This window comes from Choloepus didactylus, chromosome 2 (genome assembly GCF_015220235.1).
Source record: "Choloepus didactylus isolate mChoDid1 chromosome 2, mChoDid1.pri, whole genome shotgun sequence".
Classification (NCBI taxonomy): domain Eukaryota; kingdom Metazoa; phylum Chordata; class Mammalia; order Pilosa; family Megalonychidae; genus Choloepus; species Choloepus didactylus.
This window is the reverse complement of record NC_051308.1, coordinates 213879758-213901846: the sequence shown is the minus strand read 5'-3', so window position 1 is coordinate 213901846 and position 22089 is coordinate 213879758. Positions and strand designations below refer to the sequence as shown.

At 39.5% G+C, this 22089-nt stretch overlaps 1 protein-coding gene across 6 annotated transcripts in view; it reads left to right on the top strand.

The window, feature by feature from the left end:
* Window positions 1-9960: 9960 nt before the first annotated feature.
* AGO4 (argonaute RISC component 4) overlaps window positions 9961-22089 on the top strand; it is a 43803-nt gene continuing 31674 nt past the window's right edge. For 2 of the 6 annotated variants that reach the window (XM_037827741.1, XM_037827740.1), the window contains exons 1-7: window positions 9961-10360; window positions 16015-16180; window positions 18352-18472; window positions 19322-19503; window positions 19684-19820; window positions 19916-20050; window positions 20703-20790. In XM_037827741.1, coding sequence (XP_037683669.1) covers window positions 10342-10360; window positions 16015-16180; window positions 18352-18472; window positions 19322-19503; window positions 19684-19820; window positions 19916-20050; window positions 20703-20790 — 848 coding nt within the window. In that variant the 5' untranslated portion in view covers window positions 9961-10341. Of the gene's footprint in view, window positions 10361-13457; window positions 13565-16014; window positions 16181-18346; window positions 18473-19321; window positions 19504-19683; window positions 19821-19915; window positions 20051-20702; window positions 20791-22089 lie in introns of those variants that run through there. The other 4 variants (XM_037827742.1, XM_037827743.1, XM_037827744.1 and 1 more) reach the window with 4 other exon arrangements.

Below are 22089 nucleotides of genomic sequence, written 5' to 3'. Positions count from 1 at the left end.
TACATCTGCATATAACATTTACATACCTATTTATAGCTCCAGATGATTGCCTTTATGGGGTTCATGGTTTGGGCCTCCCCATCACATGACTCTCTAAAAGTACAACTCTTTGTCTTTGGTTTCTGGTAGATATTTTTTTTTATTGAGTTATAGAAAGATATTCTTAATAACACTAATATTAGCTAAAATTATTATAGTGTTTATTACATGCTGATTACTGTTGAAAATGCTTTACATATATTAACTCATTTCTTTACATTAGGAAGTTTCCTTCTATTCCCATTTGCTAATAGTTTTGTGTCTGTGTGTTTACATAGGAATGAGTATGGGATTTTACTGCATGCTATTTCAATATCTGTAGGGATAAACATGATTTTTCTCCCTTATTTTGCTACTGTAGGAAATGATAGAAATAGATTTCCTAGTGTTAAGTCAGAACCTCATGGAGCTTTCTAATTCATCGACTACTGTCACTTTTCACTAATTATCCCGCTTTCCTCATGTTCTCATTTTTTCTTTCCCAATCTGGTATATCATTGTAATCATCATGTTGTAAATATTTTTAACTCTCTTGTCATTTTTTCCTTTATTTAACGCTTTCTTTTAACTCCCTCTAAACCCAAATGAGCACCTGACATGACTGGGAAAATCACACAACTGTGCTGTCTCAACTGAAATTTATGACTACAAACCTTTAAAAGGGTACTCGACACTGCCCAGGAATCCTGTTATCTTTTCCTTGTAGTTTTGTTTCCTACTCTCCAATATGACCTTTTCTTTTCCCTTCAGACTTCCAATGCATTCTCCCCTCTTCATTGTCATATGACCTCAACATATTTCATCAAGAAAATAGAAATAATCAGACAGTTACACTGTCATCTTCCTACCACCAAATCTATCAACTTTTTTTATTGCATCAACATCCTTATTCCCTGCTTTTTTTCTCTTGGATCTGTTCTAGATCTCATATCCTCTTGCCTTCTCAATGACCAAATTCTCTCTCTTCTGTGTCATCAATTTCGCCTTTCCTAATGGATCCTTCCCATCAGCAAATGTGCATGTCTTAGTTTCACTTATCTTAAAATGCAAACTAGAACAAAACTCAAAACCCTGCCTTGACACCATATCTCTCTCCAGCTACCACCCCACTTACTCCCACTATTAACAAAACATTTGGAAATGCTGTCTATATTTTCTCTCTCTACTTCTTATCCTCTTACGATCTCAGAACACTCCATCCTTTTAACCTCTTCCTTCCACAGAAAATCCTTTTTTCAAAACTACCATTGACCTCAGGTTGCCAAATACAATGTTCATTTCTCTGTTTTACTTGACTTCTAGGAAGCTTTTAGCATGATTAGCCACTTCCTTCTTGGAACACTTTCTTCTCTTAGTTTTGGTATCCCCTGTCCTGATTTTTTTTCTACCAGACTGGCTGAGCATCCTCAGTCTCCTTTGGTGGCTTCTCCTTATCTAGCAAACCTCCAGATGTAGAAGTGACTGAAGACTCTGGTCTCTGCTCTCTTCTCTTTATATACTCACTCCTTTGGTGATCTCATCCAATCCCAGTGGTTTTAAACACTACCTGTATCTAATGGCTCCCAAGTTCGTATCTCCAGACCAGATGTGGCCTCTGAACCCCAGACTTATATATGCTATTGCCTCTTTGACAGCCCTTTTTAGGTATCGAATAGACATTTGAAGCTTAACAGGTCCAAAACAGAACTTCTGATCTTCCCCTTTCACTTAAGTAGAATATCTTATTCTACCAGACAGGCTGTCTAGAAGAGAAGCTAGACACTGAAGAAACCCAAATCTTTTTTATTTCAGTTTTCAGTCTTCCTTCTCTTCCTCTAAGCTTCCTCTTCCTCTAACCATAGCAACTCTGGTGGTTTTAAAACATGGCCCCAAATTCTTTGACATCTCTTATATCAAGAAGTAGGGCCTATGACCCCTCCCCTTGATTCTGGGTGGTCTTGTAAACGCTTTGATCAATGGCAAATGGTGGAAGTGATACTATTTGACTTCTAAGGTGATGTCATAAAAGGCTACGCAGTTTCCACATTACTCACTGGCACACTTTCTTGGAGCCCTGAGCTTCTGTGTAAGAAGTTGGACTACGCTGAGGACATCATGCCAGAGAGGATATCTGTAGGTTCTGTGGACTGATTGTCCCTGAGAACAAGTACTAAATGTGCTAAATGTTGGGGAAGCAGAATGCATGAGGTAACGTCCCTGCCTTCAAGAATCCCCTCTTGCTATAAGCCCAAGAAGAGAATCTAATTGCACCAACACCGTCATGGGTACTTGCTTCTCTTCCTCTTCCTCTTTTTTTTTCTTTTTTTTTTTCTTTTTTTTTTAAAGAAAATTTTTTTGTGTCAACATATATGCAACACACAACTATAACCATTTTCAAGTATACAGCTCAGTGGTGTTAATTGCATTCACGCTGTTTTACTACCATCACCAACATCCATTACCAAAACTTTTCCATCACCTCAAATAGCAACCTCCTCTTCTTCCCCTCCTCTTCCTCCTTACCCTCTCCTCTACCTTTCCCATATCTTCCTGCTCTGCTTTCTCTTTTTTGTTCTCCTTTTCCTCTTTCTGTTTATAAGCTTTAGGTCATGTTTTCACTCATTTATATTTGCAGGAGGGAAATCCAGAATCAGGAAAGGAAAGGAAAGGAAAAGAAACTTGTCTGTTATTATTACAGTTATCTATTGCTCAGTATCAAATCACCCAAAACCTAGTGGCATAAAAGAACAACGATTTTATTACATTCATGGATTCTGTGGGTCAGAAATTCAAAGAATAATAGGAATGGCTTGTTTCTGCTCTGCAACGTCTAGGGCCACAGTTGTCAAGATTCAAATATTTGAGGGTGACCCAACTGGCTGATGGCTGAATTCATCCGGAGGCTTTTTACCTCACGTATCTGGCCCCTTGGCAGGGATAACTGAAAGACTGGCCTCAGCTAGGACAGTCAATTGGAGCACCTACACTTAGCCTTTCTAGCATAATGGTCTCAGAATAGTCAGACTTCTTAAATGACAGCTCAGGGCTCCCAGAGAGTGCTCCAGGGAGCAAGGTAGAAGCTGCATGACCCTTTAGGACATAGTCTTAGAAGATGCATAGTATCATTTCTGCAATACTCTATTGGTCAATGCAGTCATGAATCCATCCATACTCCAGACCCAGACCCCACCTCTTGAAGGATGAAATGTCAAAGAATTTGTGGCCATGTTTTAAAATCACCACAGTTCTCAGCTTAAATGTCATTATGTCAGAGAGGCTATCCCTTTTCACTTTTTCTAAAATTGCCTCCCCCAGGTACTCTATCTAATTTGGTTTATTTATCCTACAACTTTTATCTCTTTTTTATTATATTTTTTTGTTTTTTTTTGTTTTTTTTTTTTTTTTTTTTTTTTTTTTTTCCTTCTTATTGTCAGTCACCTTGAAACTGTAAACCCCTTGAGGTAAAGAACCTTGTATTCCCATTACCTACAACAGGGCCCTGTATGTGCTGGGTACTCAGTAAATATTAGTTTAAAAAATTGACCAACACATTTTACAATAAATAAGACTCTAAGGAACCACAAAAGTCACCTGACCCTATAGTTTCATCATCTCTAACATGTTTGAACAGCCCCAGGGCCTGGACCTCACCACTGTATGAGACCCCTTCCTTCTTTGGACCACTTTGAATGTTAGAAAAATCTTCTTAACATTAGTCATTTTCCCCAACCTACAGGTAAGGGAGGTGTATTATTTAGGGTTCTCTAGGGAAACAGAATCAATGAGAGATATCTATGAATGTAAGATTTATAAAAGTGACTCACGCAACTGTGGTTATTTATGAGTCCAAATTCCATAGGGCAGTCAGCAAACTGGCAACTCCAATGAAGATGTTCAATGAACTCCTCAGGAAACAAACTGGCAACTTCAGTGAACTCCTCAGGAAATGAACTGGGATCTTCAACGAACGTGTTCGATGAACTCCTCAGGAAACGAACTAGCAAATTCCACAAACTTCTCAGGAAACCCTTCACTGGGCAGCCGAAGAAGAAGTGAAGGTCCTCTATCTGTCTTGCTTAAAAGTCTTCAACTGATTGACTGGATTAAATCCAGCCAACTGCATTCTCTCATTGTGGAAGACACACCCTTCATTGATGTCATTGGCCACAGCTGCAGCCAATTGACTAATGATTTAATAAACCAGCCTGTTGGTTTATTAACCAGCCACAAACGTCCTTGCAGCAATGGTTAGGCCAGTGCTTGCTTGACTAGACAGCTGGGTACCATCACCTGGCCAAGTTGACACATGAACCTAACCATCACAGGCGGCTTTTTGGGGGCTGAGGAAGAAGACAAAGGACTTGCTTACTTTCTGAGCCCTTACTAAGTGCCAGGCACTGTGTTAGGTGCTTCACATTCCTTATGTCCTTTAATCCTCTCAATAACCCTATAAATCAGGTAGTGTCATCTCCATTTTACAGATGAGGAAGCTGAAGTTCAGAGAGGTGAAGTGACTTACTCAAAGTCACATAGGTAATAAAGCATAGAACTGGAATTTGAATCCAGAGTTGACTCATTCTTTAATTCATTTCTTTTACATCATCCTTTGGAAGGAAGAGAAAAATCAATTGTCCAGGTTAAAAAGTGTGGAAGAAATAGAGGCTGAATATAAAAGAAAAATATTCGTTGATTTGTTTGTCAATGCCTGATGGATTGTCCTCCTTGTTAGCTATGCCCTTTCATTGACAGAAATGGTTCAAATCAAATACAATTGCCAGGTTCTCTATTCCTGGCCCTAGATCATAGATATGTAGGAAACTGTCTGCAAAATGTAAAAAATGACAGTATGCTGGAGGTTCTACCCAGGGTAGGTAAGCAAGAAAATGAAATAAAAGGCATCCAGATTGGAAAGGAAAAAGTAAAATTACCTCTATTTGCAAATGAGAAGACCAAATATTTATAGAGAGAATCCTAAGGAATCCACACAAAAAAACTGTTGGCATTAATAAATGCATTCCGCAAGGTTGCAGGATACAAGATCAATATTAAAAAAAAGTTGTATTTCTATACACTAGCAATGAACAATCATAAAATGAAATAAAGAAAACAATCCCATTTACAATAGCATCAAAAAGAATAAAATACTTATGAACAAATTTAACCAAAGAAATGCAAGACTTGTACACCTAAAGCTACAAAATATTGTTGAAATTAAAGGAGACCTAAATAAATGGAAAGATATCTCATGTTCATGGACTGGAAGATTTAATATTTTTAAGATGGCAGTAATCTCTAAATTGATCTACAGATTCAATAAAATCCTTATCAAAATTCTAAGTGCCTTTTTTTTTTGCAGAAATGGATAAGCTGATCCTAAAATTCATATAGAAATATAAGAGATCCAGAATAACCAAAACAATCTCAAAAAAGAAAAACAAAGTTCAAAGCTACACTAATTAAAACAGTGTGGCACTGGCATAAGGACAGATATATAGATCGATGGAACATAATTGAGAGTCCGGAAATAAACCCATGTATCTATGGTCAATTGATTTTTGACAAGTATGTCAAGTCTACTCAATGGAGGAAAGAGTAGTCTTTTCAATATGCAATGCCTGGACAACTGGATATCACATGCAAGAGAACAAACCTCACACCATATACAAAAATTAACTCAAAATTGATCAAAGATCTAAATATAAGAGCTAAAACCATATAACTCATAGAAGAAAACATGGGAATAACTCTTTATGACCTTGGATTAAATAATGGTTTATTAAATATGATACTAAAAACACAAGCAACCAAAGGAAAAAAAATAGATAAATTCAATTTCATCAAAACCACAAGTTTTGTGCTTCCAAGGGCACCATCACAGAATTTTGCACATCATGTATCTGACATAGGACTTGTATTGGAATACATAAAGAACTCCTACAATTCAAAAATGAAGAGACAAAGACCCCAATGGTAAAATGGGCAAAAGATTTGAACAGACATTTTCCAAAGATAAATTAATGACCTATAAGCACATGAATAGATGTTCAACATCATTAGATATTAGGGCAATGCAAATCAAAACCACAAAGAAATGCTACTCCATACCTACTACAATGGCTATTATCAAAAAAAAAAAAAAAGGGAAAATACAAGTGCAGATAAGGATGCGGAGAAACTGGAACCCTCACACGCTGCTAGTGGGAATGTAAAATGGTGCAGCCGCTGTGGAAAACAGTTTGGCAGTTTCTCAAAAAAGTTATTACACAGTTACCATATGTCCCAGCAATTTCATTCCTAGGTATATATCCAGGACAATTGAATACTTATGTTCACACAAAAACTTGTACAAATGTTCATAGCAGCATTTTTCATAATAGCCAGAAGTGGAAAGGACACACATGCCCACCAACTGATGAATGGATAAACAAAATATAGTATATCCACACAGCGGAATATTATTCAGTCATAAAAATGAAACACTGATACATGCTACAATATGGATGAATCTTGAGAACATTATGCTAGGTTAAAGAGCCGGTCATAAGAGGCCATATATGGTATGATTCCATTTATATAAATTGTTCAGAATAGACAAGTCTGTAGAGACAGAAGTATATTAATGGTAGCCTAAGGTGATAAGAGAATGGGGAGTGACTGCTAATGGTTACAAGGTTTCTTTTGGAATGATGAATGTTACATAATTAGGTAGTAGTGATGGTTCCATAGTCTTGTGAATACATTAAAACCACTGAATTGTACACTTAAATGGTGAATCTTATGGTATATGAATTATATATTTAAAAAATGCAAAAGAACAAGGCTGCCAGTTAGAGCAGGTGGAACAGAAATTCCATTTGGAAGCCAGGTGCTAGCTCTTGGTGAGCTGGCTTGGTTCAATGTGGATCCCTGTCCTCAGTCAGAATGGCTCCAATTTAGCATCCACTTAAAATTTTTGTTTGAACAAGGGGTTTCCCAGCTAAAGAAGAGTAAAAGCACCTGGTCTTGCTGATAAACTGCAAAGAAGCTTCTCCTTGACTTCTGAGGGCCAGGCTTTGTGGAAAGCTGGTGTGAAGAGAGGCCAGGTTGTGAAAGCACTGACACAAACCAGCAGGCCAAACAAAGATGAAGTGGCACAAGCAGCACGGGTGGCTGGAGCCCTGCCTTCTGGCACAGCGACCACTAGCAAGGCTCTCTCTAGTGCTGTCTGGCCTCAGAGGAGCACGGACACATTCGAGAAGTTCAGTTCCATTCATAAATCTTGACCGAGCATGTTCTCTATGGCAGGCCCTGGCACCCAGATGGGTGAGCCAAATCCTTGTCCTCAGGTGGCTCAGGCACAGGATGTGTAAACATGTTCAGTCCCTGCCAGCTCTGCCTCCCTGTCTTGGACTGAGGTGAGATTTTGAGCTCCCCATCTCTCAAGGAGCATGCAACAGTGTGTTGAGGAGCAGAGAGATGTCACATTGCATGTTTTAGCTAGGGGAAAGGTGGGAAGGAAGAACTAGTACTTATGGGGCACTTACTCTGTGCCAGACACACAGGAGCATGCACATATATCATTTAACTTCCTCCTCACAACAGCCTTGAGCATTAAGGGAAGTGAGTTACTTAGAGCTAGTACATTGTGGAACTGGGGGTGGGGTGGGGGCGGTGGGTGAGTTTGAATCCAGGACTGTCTCCAGAAAGTCTGTGCTTTGGAGAAGCTGGAACTTTATCCAGGTTGTTGTGTTTTTTTTTGTTGTTGTTTGTTTGTTTTTTTAACCTTGTACTCTCCACTGGCATCATTTCTAGTTCCCACCATTTACACATTCACTCGCTGTCTTGCTCATTCATTCATCCGTATCATAAATAACCCTAAGTAGGAACTTGGTGCCAGGTAGGGTGTTAGGCAATAGACACACAAACATGAATACCTGAATAAGGGCTCAGCCCTGCCTTCAAGGATTTACAGTGTAGTAGGGGCTAGGGCTGGATGGAGACATGAGACCAGGAGCTGAGTTAATTACACCAAGGAGGGCACAGTGGTGGTTTGGGCAGAAGGCAGGAGCATAAAGGAGTGGCTTTAACATGAGGATTCAAGGTTTGGGCTCTAGAATGGGGAAAAAGTATTGCCAATTGCCTACCCATCCCTCACCCTGTCCTTGAGGTGTGTGGGGTATCGGAGAAGGAGCAGCCATCATCAGAGAGAGCTGCAGGGGAAGTGGTATTCCGGGGCAGGGTTTCCTCTATGCCACTGCCGGAAGCAGAGGGAGGGCTTGCCAAACAGAAGTTTAGGGGAGTTCACTGACCACAAAAGTTTGGCTTCAGAGGGCTCAGTAGGAAGGGTTTTCAGGAAGGGGACTGTGGATGTCTGAGTATAGTGAGTTTTGGAATGAGAATGTAGAAGATAATTAAAGTGGTCAAGCATGACAGGGTTGAGAGACTAAAGAACAAGACATCAAGGTCCCAACTGGAACTATGGGGTAAAGACGTTTCTATTGAGGTTTCTGAGGCTAAATGGTAACACTATTTCCAGTCCAGGGAACAAGCTATTGTGTCCGCTCAGGATGCCAAATAGAATACTGGGAAAATTTGTTGGTAAATGGGGGTGGGGAAGTCAGCCTCCAGGCTGGAAGCCATCAGCACTGTTTAAACTGTGGGAGAACTGAGCCTAGAATGGAGAAGAAGGGATGTGGCTATCAGGTCAAAACTTGACCTCTACTTGGTTCTTCTTACCCTCTTAGCTATGAACCGGACAGTTTATGTAGTGGCTACTTCCTCCCCATCAAACCTCTGTTCCCCTTATTATTGTTTCCAGTTAATATCTCTTTTACCAGAGAGGTAGCATGGTACCTTGGAAAGAACATGGAGTACGGTGCCAGGAGACTAGAATTTAGTCACTAAATTAAAAGTTCTGATTCCACAGCCAGTCAGAGAAGGAATCAGCTGGGATTTGAATGCAGTTTTTAGAATTTAGTCACTAAATTAAAAGTTCTGATTCCACAGCCAGTCAGAGAAGGAATCAGCTGGGATTTGAATGCAGTTCTTTGGACTCCAATTTTTCCAAACTTCATTGTTGTGTCACATAATGCAAATCATAACTTAGCGTCCCTGATCTTCAGTTTCTTCATCTGTACAAATACTTAATGACTCCTACCTTACAGGTGGTTGTGAAGATTAAATGACGTATGCCTGGCCACATGGTGTGCCTTTACAAATTTTTGTTATTACAAAAATGAATTGGCTCTGTACCTGCAAGTGGTAAGTGCTAAGTGAATGTCTCACTACACATACACACAGTTCCTTTTTAACTGGTGAGCAGAAGCCTCCTTGCTTCTGCAGACTAAAACTGCTTCGTGGCCTGTAGTCCTATGTTTTCCAACTAAAAGTCTGGAAGCCCCAATTATGCTAGGTCTGCTGGGCTGGTCATACTGCCTTGGTGGAGGAGCTGCTCCCTTGGCCACTGACTGCTAAGGTGAGGGCACCTGAGAAGCAAGACCTCTTCCTAGGTGACTGGTGACTTGCTGAGGTGCATGTCCAGGGACCAGCAAAGAATGCATCATTCCTCAGCTCATTCTGTGGTGTGGGATGAAGAAATGGAGACAGGAGGAGACACGCTGAGTCTGAGGTGATCCTAGAGTCCTCTGACCCGGGAAAAGACAGGGGTAAAAGAAGTGGTCTGGGATGGGAGGAGAGATGTAGGTGATGTGACTCTCAGGACACTTTCCACAGACAGAAGGGGAGCAATGTGCGTGTGAATCAGCAGAGACTAGAATCCAGATCTTCTGCGGGACACTGTATCAGGAGCACTGAGGGGATCGCACGTACCCCACACAGCATTGCCGGGGATGGCCGCCCTGGGCAGATCGGGCAGCGCGGGCGGGCGGGCGCGTGCCCGACACGGCCTCGGGGCACTGCCCCCTCCAGGCGCGCGCCCGTCCCCGCCCCAACCCGCCCCCTGCCCGCGTCGAGCTCTGTGGACCCCGCGTCCGGGGCCGCGCACGCCCCCTTCGCGAGTCGGGACCCCGGGCCGCGCGCGCCCCGCACCTCCTCCCAGCCCGGCGGGCGCGCGCGTTGGCTCCCGCTCCTGCTGGCAGCTGCGGCGGCGGCGGCAAGGATTGTTTTTGTTGTCGCCGAGGCCGGAAGAGCCGCGGGAGCCGGGTCCCTGTCCCCGGGCCGCGCGCCGCCGCCGCCGCCCCCTGCCCAGCGCCCGCGTCTCCGCGGCGCCCCTCCAGCGCCAATATTCCGGAGATCAAGCGTTACGCGGCGGCGGCGGCGGCGGCGGCGGCGGGGCCCGGAGCAGGAGGCGCCGGGGACCGGGGCGAGGCGGCCCCCGCCGCGGCCATGGAGGCGCTGGGACCGGGTGAGGAGCGCGCTAGGGCCGGGGCCGGGCCCGGGACCGATGGGCCGGCGGGTGGGCGCGCAGGCGGGACCTCGCTGTCCGGCAGCCCCAGCCGGCCTCTGCTCGCCCGGGCTCGGGGTGTCAGGCCTCGGGGAAGGGAACTTGTGCTCTATTGCACCAGGCGGGGGAAATTGACCTGGGCCTGGGGGGCGGGGACCGCATGCCAGCCTGGAAGATGGGCCAGATCTCGAGGTCTAAGGAAGGAAGGCCCGGGAAGGTGACCCGCGCTCCCAGGTGGAAGGGAGACAGGAGCCACCTCTGGGAGGTGGTCTGTGCTCCAGGGTCGCGGCGAGGACACCGCGTATGCAGCGGAGGCTCGGCCCGGACCGGGTAGGGACCCCCCACCTACTCCCAGGAGTGTTCTTGGTTTTGAGCCGCACCCCTGTTTTCTTTTGCACTGGCAGATGGTCCAGAGCCCGCATAAGAGGAAAAACGTTCCCCAAGCACCTCTCACGACCCCGAGGGCTAAGGGGCGAAGTACCCAACCTTTCTCGAAGGCCCTGAAGTCTCGTGGATCGTGGTCCCATGTCTCTGTTTATCTGTCAGTCTGTGTGGCAGTTGCAGAGTGGTCCGGGCTAGCCGCTTAGTGTCAGGGGAGTTAGCAGCCAGCCCAGGCTGGCTTTAATGCCCCGAGTTTTCTTTAACTGGGTTATAGGTGGTTGTGAGGATCAAATGAAGGAGAAAGTGCCAGGAGACTGTAATTTGCTGTGGATATGGCTGTCCTCTGGTTGTTTCCCCAACTCTGCCCAAACTAGAGGAACCATTCCAGGGTGTTACAAATGTCCTGTGAATTCAAGTCTGGTTCTCCCACATGGAACCCCAAAAGGTTTCTAATGCTTTGGCTAAGTAGGGCAGGGTTTTAGGAGTGTGGTGGAATTAACTTTAATAGTCAAACCTCATCTATCTAGTGGACTTAGTTGTGGAGCATTTCTTTTTTTTTTTTTTTTTTTTTTTTTTTAGTGCATAGAAAATTCAATTTACCATTTGAGTTTTGAAACTTTGCAGGTTTGTATACTTAGAATCTGTTTGCATAGCTGAGTGATTAAGCCCCACCCTAATTTGCTGCTTAAAATGTGTTTTAAAGGCCTTCATCATCAAATTTCATTTGCCTTTTAAAAATAAATTATTTTGGCACACTGATATTATTTGATAAACCTCAGTGTGAGTATTGTCCTAGGTTATTGTAGATACATCCCCTGACTAAAGTCCTGATCAAGTCTTTAGGAATGTAACAGACTTCTGTTCAAATCCAATCTAGTAACTTAATAGGTGTATGACCTGGGGCAAATTGCTTCCTTTGAACTTCCATTTCTTCATCTATAAAATGAGGATAATATACTTATGTGCTTCAGGGTTGTTGTGAGAATGAAATGAGATAATAATGTATGTGAAAGACTTATTGTAGAGACTAGTGTTTCTTCCTTCCCTCCCCTATCAGTAACTTATTACTGAAGCAACTGTTGCATTTATTAGCTGATATCAAAAGAGACTATGTAACTGTATGCAGAAGCTGAATTTCATGGAAAGTATCCACTTGATGTCAGGAAAGGCCCAGGGTCTCTTTTTTGGTCTCATTTTTAGCTTTTGTGGGTTTGGGGACTTATCACCCAGGATTGTTCAGATGGTGGAAAATTAATTCTCACAAACACATTTATAAGACACCAGTGAATAAGTCAAAGTGTCACAACTCTTTCCTGCCGACTGGAATATTTTCCTGCCTGCTGTCTAGCAAACTCCCTTTTTTGATGTTGTAGTACCTTGGAAACCTGATTAATGCCAAGAAGCTACTTGCTGAGCATAGAAATCAGAGCAAAGGGAGTTTATAATCTTGTGGAATATTTCATCCAGGCTGTTTTAGAACCTAGAGAAACATTCCTGCTTCTCTGTTAGAGCACACCTACCTAGTGCTTTATGTCCTGCCCACTTGAACAGTCATTGAAGCATGCTTGGTCTTGCTCTCTTCTACTCCTCAACCCTTGTTCTGTTTCTGACAATAACTCAGAAATATAATGAATGAGATCATACTTATTTTGGTTATATTGATCCTCTGTGAGGTAGGCAGGACAGGTATTATCCCCATTTTACAGATGAGAAGACTGAGGTTCAGAGGGCTTAGGTGTCTTCATCATGGTCTCAAGGCTGAGTGGTGAAATGAGGACTAGGCTCAGGGTCATCTGTCTTCTAATCCAATGTCCTCATCTTCATTTACGGCTGAATGTTTCCATTCTATATTACTCATGTTTATTACCATTTCAGAGAATTTAGTTTTCTGACTTTGTCACTCAATTTGGGGGATGCTCCCCATGTAAAGTCAAGGGACGTTTGAACACTAACTGTAAAATTTTCATGGGTGCAATAATAATAGCTAACATTTATTGAGTGCTTAATTTTGCTAGGCATTGTTCTAAGCCTTTTATGTACATCATCCCACGAATAGCTTTATGAGATAGATGCTATTATTATCACTCCCATTTTATAGATGAGGAAACTGAGGCACAAAGAGGCTAAGAAACTGCCCCCTCTCTCCCCATTATGCAGCTAGAGAGTATTGAAACCCAGATTCAAACCCAGGCAGTCTCAGGAACTGGAGAACAAAATGCCTGAAAGCCTTCATGCAAAGGAGCAGATGGAGAAAAGAATGAAAAAATATGAGCAATGTCTCCGGGAACTTAAGGACGAAACAAAGTATGAGAATGTACGTATCATTGGTGTCCCAGAAGGAGAAGAGAAGGGAAAAGGGGCAGAAGCAATAATAGAGGAAATAATCAATGAAAATTTCCCATCTCTTATGAAAGACATAAAATTACAGATCCAAGAAGCACAGTGTACTCCAAACAGAATAGATCTGAATAGGCCTGCGGCAAGACACTTCATAATCAGATTATCTAATGTCAAAAACGAAGAGAGAATCCTGAAAGCAGCAAGAGAAAAGCAATCCATCACATACAAAGGAAGCTTAATAAGACTATATGCGGATCTCTCAGCAGAAACTATGGAGGCAAGAAGGAAGTGGTGTGATATATTTAAGATACTGAAAGAGAAGAACCACCAACCAAGAATCCTATATCCAGCAAAGCTGTCCTTCAAATATGAGGGAGAGCTCAAAATATTTTCAAACCCAGGCATTTTGGTTCCAGAGCCTTAGCCACTGTGCTTTATTGCCTTGTAAGTAGACAGTTTGCTAAATTCCAGGAAACCAGCTTTTGGAATGCAAAACTTTAGAATATAGTTTCCTAAATAAATCTTCTAAATTTATGAAGAGAATGATCACTCACCTTCTAACTCTTCTCACTTTCCAGGGAAAAGAGAGACATACAATATTTACTTTTCTCTACTTCATAATTCCTTTTCTTTCAATTCCTCTGTCTCTGCCCCTTTGGCATCAAGTACTTCAGAGAATTTTAGTTATCATAGATTGTGAATATATTGGGGGAGAAAAAGCCCTGGGCTGGGAGTTGGGAGACCTGGACTCTAGTCATGATTTTAAATCAGAGTCATAGTCCTTGGGCAAGAAATTCAGCTTTATGATACAATGATTGCTTAAGTGTATCTTAGAATATGCAGGACTGGTTTATGTATATGATTTGATTGGATTAATTCAGTATGCCTATCACCTATGACATTATATATTACTTACCTCTTACCTTGTTTGTAAATATCTTATCACTCCTAGGATAGATTCCTTATACACCAGAAGCAGAACTCAACTCCAAGCAAAAATAATACCTTTAGTATAAATTATGTGCTTTTGCTTTATTGAACAATAATTGTTAACTTGGGGGTATTAGGGACAACTAAATTTCTGTTTAGTTTTTTCTGGAATTGCTACAAGGATTATCGATATTGTTCAGTTAAACATTTATTGAATTCCTACAATGTGCTGGTCATTGAATTAGGTATTGGGGGAGACAGTGATGAACTGGCGGTCCATTTCTTCCAGGAGCTTACTGTCTAGTGCAGGAAACAGAGTAATTTAACAAGTGATTTCTACATGCTTATACTAAGTGCTCCCACATACAGAGTGTCTTGAGAACACATAGGGTAGATTCTCCAGTCTGAAGAATCTCAAAAGGCTTTCCAAGGTTACACCTGACCTGAGTTTTGAAGGATGAATAAAATTTAGGGGAAGAATGAACAGTCAATTTAATTTGTGAAAAGATTTTTAATACTGTAAACATTAGTATAAGGTGATCTTCAACAACAGACCCAAATTTCATTAGTGTTTGTTCTGATCTTCTTAAATGATATTAAACCAGAGCACCTTCTTGCTTCAGAATTTTCTCTCCTTAGTGAATTTTCTTTGTTCTCAGTGAGATGTCATTGTAGTAAGAAAATCTGTTGTAACTTTTCATTGTAACCACACCTTACTCAACACCTATTTGTAGCAGAAAATATGTTTACATGTTAGGTCAGTATCCACTTGATATTATCATCAAAAGGGAGTAAGGTTTGTTTCTAGACAAGTATATCACAAACTTTGTTCCACAAAACCCTTTTCTGCTGGACATTAATAGATGTTCAAATTAAATTAAAAAAAAAAGATACAGTTCTGGGGAAAAGTCTGCTGGGTAAATGATGAGTTAAACAGACTAATTTATTACATGACTTTTTAGAGATTTTAATATGATAAATGTACATTGGAATTTTAAGAAGGGGAAAGAATATGCAAGGTTTTATTTAGCTAATGAAATCTTTTTTTTTTTTTTTTTTTGGTGGCACATCATGTGAACCATCAGTAGAATAGTTTGAAAAGAGTGCTGTCTAGATTGGGGTTTCTAAACCTCAGCCCTGTTGTTATTTTGGACTAGATAATTCTTTGTTGTAGGGGACTGTCCTGTGCATTGTACAATGTTTAGCAGCATCCCTGGCCCCTACCCACTAGATGCCACTATCACCCCCCATTTGTGACAACCAAAAATGTCTCAGACATTTGCCAAATGTTTCTTGGGGGTGCAAAATCTCCTCATTTGAGAACCACTGTTTAAACTGTAAGTTCCTTAAAGACTCTTTCTTCTTCTTGAGTCCAGGGTGCAGGTTAGGCACATAATAAATTAATAAATGTTTGTTGAGTAAATAAACTTGACAATCTTAGATTGTCCAGATTCTAAAAATGTCAGTTTATAGACAAGAAGGTTTAGCATTGTTTCACTTTTAAAATTAGCAAGTAAATTGATAAATATAGCTGTTGCTTAATCTCTCTTCTCTGCACAACCCATTATAATGCAGGCTAATTTTTTGGGATTAGTAGATCATCTCCAGCCTGACCATAATGATGGATACCACAGTTTAAAATGGTTTTATTTTAAAATGCATATAAGTTTGCAAGCCTAGATACTAATGCTCTTGAAAGATTTTATATACTAGCCTACATCTGAGAAGAATTCATCAATCCATCTATCTAATTTTGATGTCCTCATATTCAAAATGACAGCAACATGGCAAAATATTTAGAAATCTGGAGAACCCTAGATCAACTCCCCAAACTCTTTATATCAGAAAATGGTTGTTGAATAATAAGATTTAAATAACTGTAGCTATCATCACCATCATCATCATCAAGGAAATATTATCCTTCATGACCAAGTAGTATATCAAATATCTTTCAATCTCCTTAGGACCACCAACCAGCCTGTTTCAGCCACCTCGTCGTCCTGGCCTTGGAACTGTTGGAAAACCAATTCGGCTCTTGGCCAATCATTTTCAAGTTCAGATTCCTAAAATAGATGTGTATCATTATGATGTGGATATTAAACCAGAAAAGCGGCCTCGTAGAGTCAACAGGTAAGGATTAGAAAAAGTAGTCTTTGTGCATCTAAATGCATATAATTCATTTATTATATATCATATTGTTTTGTAAATTCTTTCAAGATATGAGCTTTGTTTTTCTCTAAGATAGTAAGTTTCTTGATGGCAGACTCTCAGTTTCATACTTGGCACTCCTCCACAGATTCTCAGAGTAACAGAAATATATAAAAGAGGCGAAGACATTAGCATCTATGAGAAACAGAACTATCTAGAAATTCAAATTTTATTATTAAGGGTTAGAGTTGGACATAAGAAAAGTTTAAGTGTAAACACAGAAGAATCATCATGAAGTATTGAAAAAAGTAAGCTCAGAGTGAAACTATTTATTTCTAGCCTTGTCTGAGAGGGGTCTTGATGAAATGCGTAAGTATTGTGAGCTGTATGGCAGAAATACAACAGGTGTGAAGTATTCTGTAGTAAATATGTAGTCCTGTAGCAAATATTCTTACAGTGTGCTGAGAACACCCACTTTCCTTTTTTTTGATTCCATGTAGTGATATTCAAGCAGTTTTTGATATCAAGATTCTTACTTTTCTAATGATGCTTTTGTTGTCAAGTAAAATGTTTTGTGCTGATTGCTTTTTTTCACTTTATTATTATTACTATAAATCAATAATTTGGCTTTTTGGTGCAGCTCAGTCTCATGTGAGGAGGCCATAATAGTTTGGCTGTTGTCCTACTGAAAGATCAGTAGTAGTAGAAGTGGTAGTAATGGCTAACATGGATTCATTCAACAAATATTTTATTGAGTGCTTATGATGTGCCAGATATTGTTCTAGGCTTTAGGTAGGTATTATTATCAGAATTGTACAAATGAAGAAACAGACATGAAAGATGAACATGTCCAAGGTCATGTAACTCTGCCACTTAATAGTTGTGACCAGAGGCAAGTCACTTGCCCATTCTGAAATTCTATTTCCTGTCTTTAATATGAGGACAATAATCGTTACCCTGCTTGTCTTACAAGATTGTTGTGAATATTAAGTGAGAATAGAAGTGAAAATATGTTGTTAATATAAACTCTTTATTGTTATAGTTTAAGCATGTAAAGTGAGAGATTACCCTTCTCTAGTATGAGAATACGCAAATCTTAAGCTGGCTTTGTTATGGGAAGTATATTTCTCCACCATTTTTTTTCATTTCTACATTTCTACATTTCTTTACATTCTACATTTCTGCATTTTTCATTTCTACATTTCTCCACCAGTTTTTTCAGTTGCATGATTTGGTTTCTAAACATGTGACTTTACCACAGATTTCATTGCATTAGCTATTGTGATACATTTTGGCTTTTAAGATACAGTTTCCATGCCCAGAGCTCACTATTGTTGGTAAGACTGCACATGTGTAGCACCTGACTTTTCACTGACTCTAGCATTCCAAAATCTCACAGATCCCAGGTCTGTCCATATCTTAAAGTGTATACTTCATTTTCCCTGCATTTGCATTTATTTCAGGGCATACATGCAATATATTCTCCCATATATGCAAGAATACCTAAGTAAAGCTATGCATACTTGATTGAGAGAAAGGCTTTTAATCTAAAAAGAAAGAAACTGCATCAGTACTCTTTTTGGAATTAGAATATTTCATTACAGTTCCTCGTCTACACTGTTTGGGAGATTGTAGAATACGACAAAACAATATGCAGAATAATCAATCACCAGTATTAGGCAAAGGGGTTGACACTCTTTTGGGTATGATACAGGTTAGAATGATTAATTCTCAGATTTCTGAATTCCTGCCCAGTTTCTTTTCTAAAATAAGGGTATTGATTTGATTACAAACTTATTATCATTTGATGATGAACATCCATGTCAAACTTAGATACCTAAGATTGGTTATTCTTATACAATTATGTTTTTTTATAGTAGAGGATTTTAGAAAGCAGGAATTTGAAAGGATGCAATAAGGTTTATGCTCTTTCCTTTTGTTCTTTGCTTCTGTTATTATTTCACAGTAGCTCTTGTTAACTTGTTGCTACTTTTTAAAATTACTTTTCAAATTACTTGAATAAATTGTAACTTTAACTCTTATTCTTTCTGAGTAGTTTTGACCTGAACTTAGACGTTGATAGGTATGGTGATACTTTCCTTACTGTTCACTATTTCTCCAAGCTAACTGCCAGTGTCTCCATTACTGTTAAGGGAGGTGGTAGATACAATGGTGCGGCACTTCAAGATGCAAATATTCGGTGATAGGCAGCCTGGCTATGATGGCAAAAGAAACATGTACACGGCACATCCACTACCAATTGGACGGGATAGGGTGAGTGTTAACAGCTTGATATGTGTGTTAGACATGAGTCATTTAGTAATAATTAAATATGATAAAAATACTTCCTTTCTAATAACAATTCATTCTTAGACTTGTTTCTCATAGTGATGATTAGATTTGTGTTACTCTTTCCAGATTCTCTTATCCCTTAGTTAATGAATGACTGAAAATGAATTGAGCATTAGAATTTAGGTTGCTATGTCATCTTTAAATATATTCCTAGTTCCTCAGTGTTAAAGTGTTACCTGAATCTAAACAATGGAGTTTTGTAAATTATAGAAACTAATATAGTACCCACTTGTGAAAATGGGTTTGATTTAGATAGTACAACAATGACTTTTAAAAAACATTTATTTTTAAAATTAGAAAAATAATACATGAATATATGTTCATTATAAACTTATTCAGATGATCTAGAAATGCTGTGGTTTCTTGTCTTCCCCACTTGCCTGCATCCTTCAATTCCAATTTCCTTTTCAGAAAAAAATCTGAATAACAGTTTGGTTTGTATCCTTTCAGATCTATTTTGTATACAATGACTATGTATGTATATATGTTTATGTATATTCTCACTTTTTGCATATTGTTCACTGATTTGTTTTTTCACTTAACAATACATCTGGTAGCTCTTTCCATTTCTGTACCTTTAGATCTACCTTATTTTTTAACTATTGCAGAATATTCTGTATTAAATTATTTCACAATTTGTGACACTTAGGTTGTTTCCAATGTTTTGCAATTACAGAAAATGTTTAATAGACATCCTTCTGCATATTGAAGTCTCCTGGAATCTTTCCCACAGCCCTTGAAATGTGTCTTTGTATGTTTTTTTCCCCTTAGGTTGATATGGAGGTGACACTTCCAGGAGAGGGTAAAGACCAAACCTTTAAAGTGTCTGTTCAGTGGGTATCAGTTGTGAGCTTACAGTTGCTTTTAGAAGCTTTGGCCGGGCATTTGAATGAAGTCCCAGATGACTCAGTACAAGCCCTTGATGTTATCACAAGACACCTTCCCTCTATGAGGTTGGTACCTTGGCTTGGATTCTGTCCCACAAATGTCAGACATTTTTGGTAGGTTGCATTGGAGCCATCGAAACAATGCATAAGTCATAGTTCAAACTTAGGTTTCACTTCGTGAAGTTGAGTGAAATGAAAGACCTTTCAAGTTTTTACGGTGAAACATGCAAACTCTTATTTCTTCAGGTATACTCCAGTGGGCCGTTCCTTTTTCTCACCTCCTGAAGGTTACTACCACCCTCTGGGAGGGGGCAGGGAGGTATGGTTTGGCTTTCATCAGTCTGTGAGACCCGCTATGTGGAATATGATGCTCAATATTGATGGTATGGTGGAACTCTCTACACATTATACTTTTGGCTGACTTTTGGGGTCCTTTCCCTTCCCCTGAAGCAAAGTATCCTTTCTCTCTGTTTCTTAGTATCTGCAACTGCTTTCTACCGGGCTCAGCCTATCATTGAGTTCATGTGTGAGGTTTTAGACATTCAGAACATCAATGAGCAGACCAAACCCCTAACAGACTCCCAGCGTGTCAAGTTTACCAAAGAAATCAGAGGTAGGTATTTGCATGAATGCAGTCTCAGAGAGGCAGCTCAGCATGGTACAGGAAGCATAGGCTTTGGAATCAGACAAACCTGAGCTTCCATCCCAGCATAGCCAGTGGGACCTTGGACAAGTTACTTAACCACCATAGTTTATTCATCTATAAAGATAATAATATATATCTTATAGCATTGTGAGAATTAAATGCAATTAAATGTATAAGCTTCTAGCACAGTACCTAGCACAGATCAGGCACTCAGTAAATGTTATCCTTACCCACTTAAAAACTTCCATTTTAATAAAATAACACAAGTTCATTTATTCTCCTTTTGGAATTTCTTGTCTTGCTTATTTGTTATTAGCTATCTTCTCTCACTAGAATATAAACATTATGAGGGCTGTCACCAGACCCTAGAATAAGTGCCAGAATAAAGTTGATGCTTAATAAATTAAAGTGAAATTAACATCTTTAGTTGTCTGCATACTAATTTCTTCTGCTTAGCCGAGGTTTTTTGCCTACAAATGATGAAGTTGTCCACATATCTTTGCAACTTTTGCCCTGAACAATGTGATGCCTTTTTGAAGATAATGTTTAATGTATGGATCTGTTTTTGTCACTAAGATTTTAATTAATACTAATGTGTAGGCTTTTTTTTTAACTTTAGGTCTTAAAGTTGAGGTGACCCACTGTGGACAGATGAAACGAAAATATCGAGTTTGTAATGTGACTAGACGGCCAGCCAGTCATCAAACGTATGTTAACCACAGCTAAAATTATACCATTACATTTTTGGTAACAGAGTGAAGCTACTTTCATCATTAGAGAAATTGGTATCCTGAACTAATAATTTTCAAGATCACCGAGATCAACAGCTTTAAAAAAAATGTATTAATCATTTTTATGATGATAGTTATAAAACATTTCCTGCCTTTAATTCAATACATGACTTAAAGGAGTACGTTAAACATAGATTAACTCTTACTGAATGAGGCAGTCATCATTACAAGCATCATTTGTTATACTATTGTGATTTTTAATATATGGCCCAGAGGGTCTATTAAGGCTGATAACTATATGAGCTGGTCATGTGAAGACATATATTGCTTTGACTTTTTGTGTAGATTTCCCCCCTCCCATGGTAGCTAGCTGTCACTTCTTCCAGTTGTCAGTGTGTACAGCACACTCCTTTCTACTTCCCCAGTCTAATTTTTCTAATCACCTATCTTCGAATCCTCCGTGAACTAGGCCTAAATGAGGCAATAGAGATGAAAATGTTTTTTAAATTACCATATATGTTAGTTTTGTTCTTGTAATCAAGGTGATTAAACTCATGTCTTACATACATGTAAATATTGGCTCTTCTAAGTAAAAGGTGTTATTTTGAGACATTTAAACTTTACATTTTGGTTGCTTATAAGACTTTTATTTATTAGAGAAGTTGTGGGTTTACAGAACAGTCATGCATAAAATACAGGATTTCCGTATACCATTCCATCACCAATACCTTGCTTTGGTGTGGAACATTTGTTACAATTGATGATAGTATAATTTCATAATTTTACTATTAAGTCAAGTCCAGGGTTTAATTTAGGGTTCACTGTTTGTGGAATGTAGTTCCATGGATTTTTTTTAAAAAATTTTTTCTGCTACAATATATACAATCTAACATTTCCCCTTTTAATCACATTCAGATATATAGTTCAATGCTGTTAATTGCGTTCACAATGTTGTGCTACCATCACCACCATCTAGTACCAAAATATTTCCATAATTTCAAATAGGAACCCTGTATATTTTAAGCTGTAAAGTCCCATTCCCTGTCCCCTCTCCATCCTCTAGTAATCTATAGACTAGATTTTGACTCCATGAGTTTGTTTATTCTAATTAATTCAAATCATTGATATCATACAATATTTGTCCTTTTGTGTCTGGCTTATTTTGCTCAACATGATGTCTTCAAGGTTCATCCATGTTGTCACATGTATCAGGACTTCATTCCTTTTTACAGCTATTTCTTTTCTTCTACTTGCTTTGGGTTTAGTTTGCTCTTC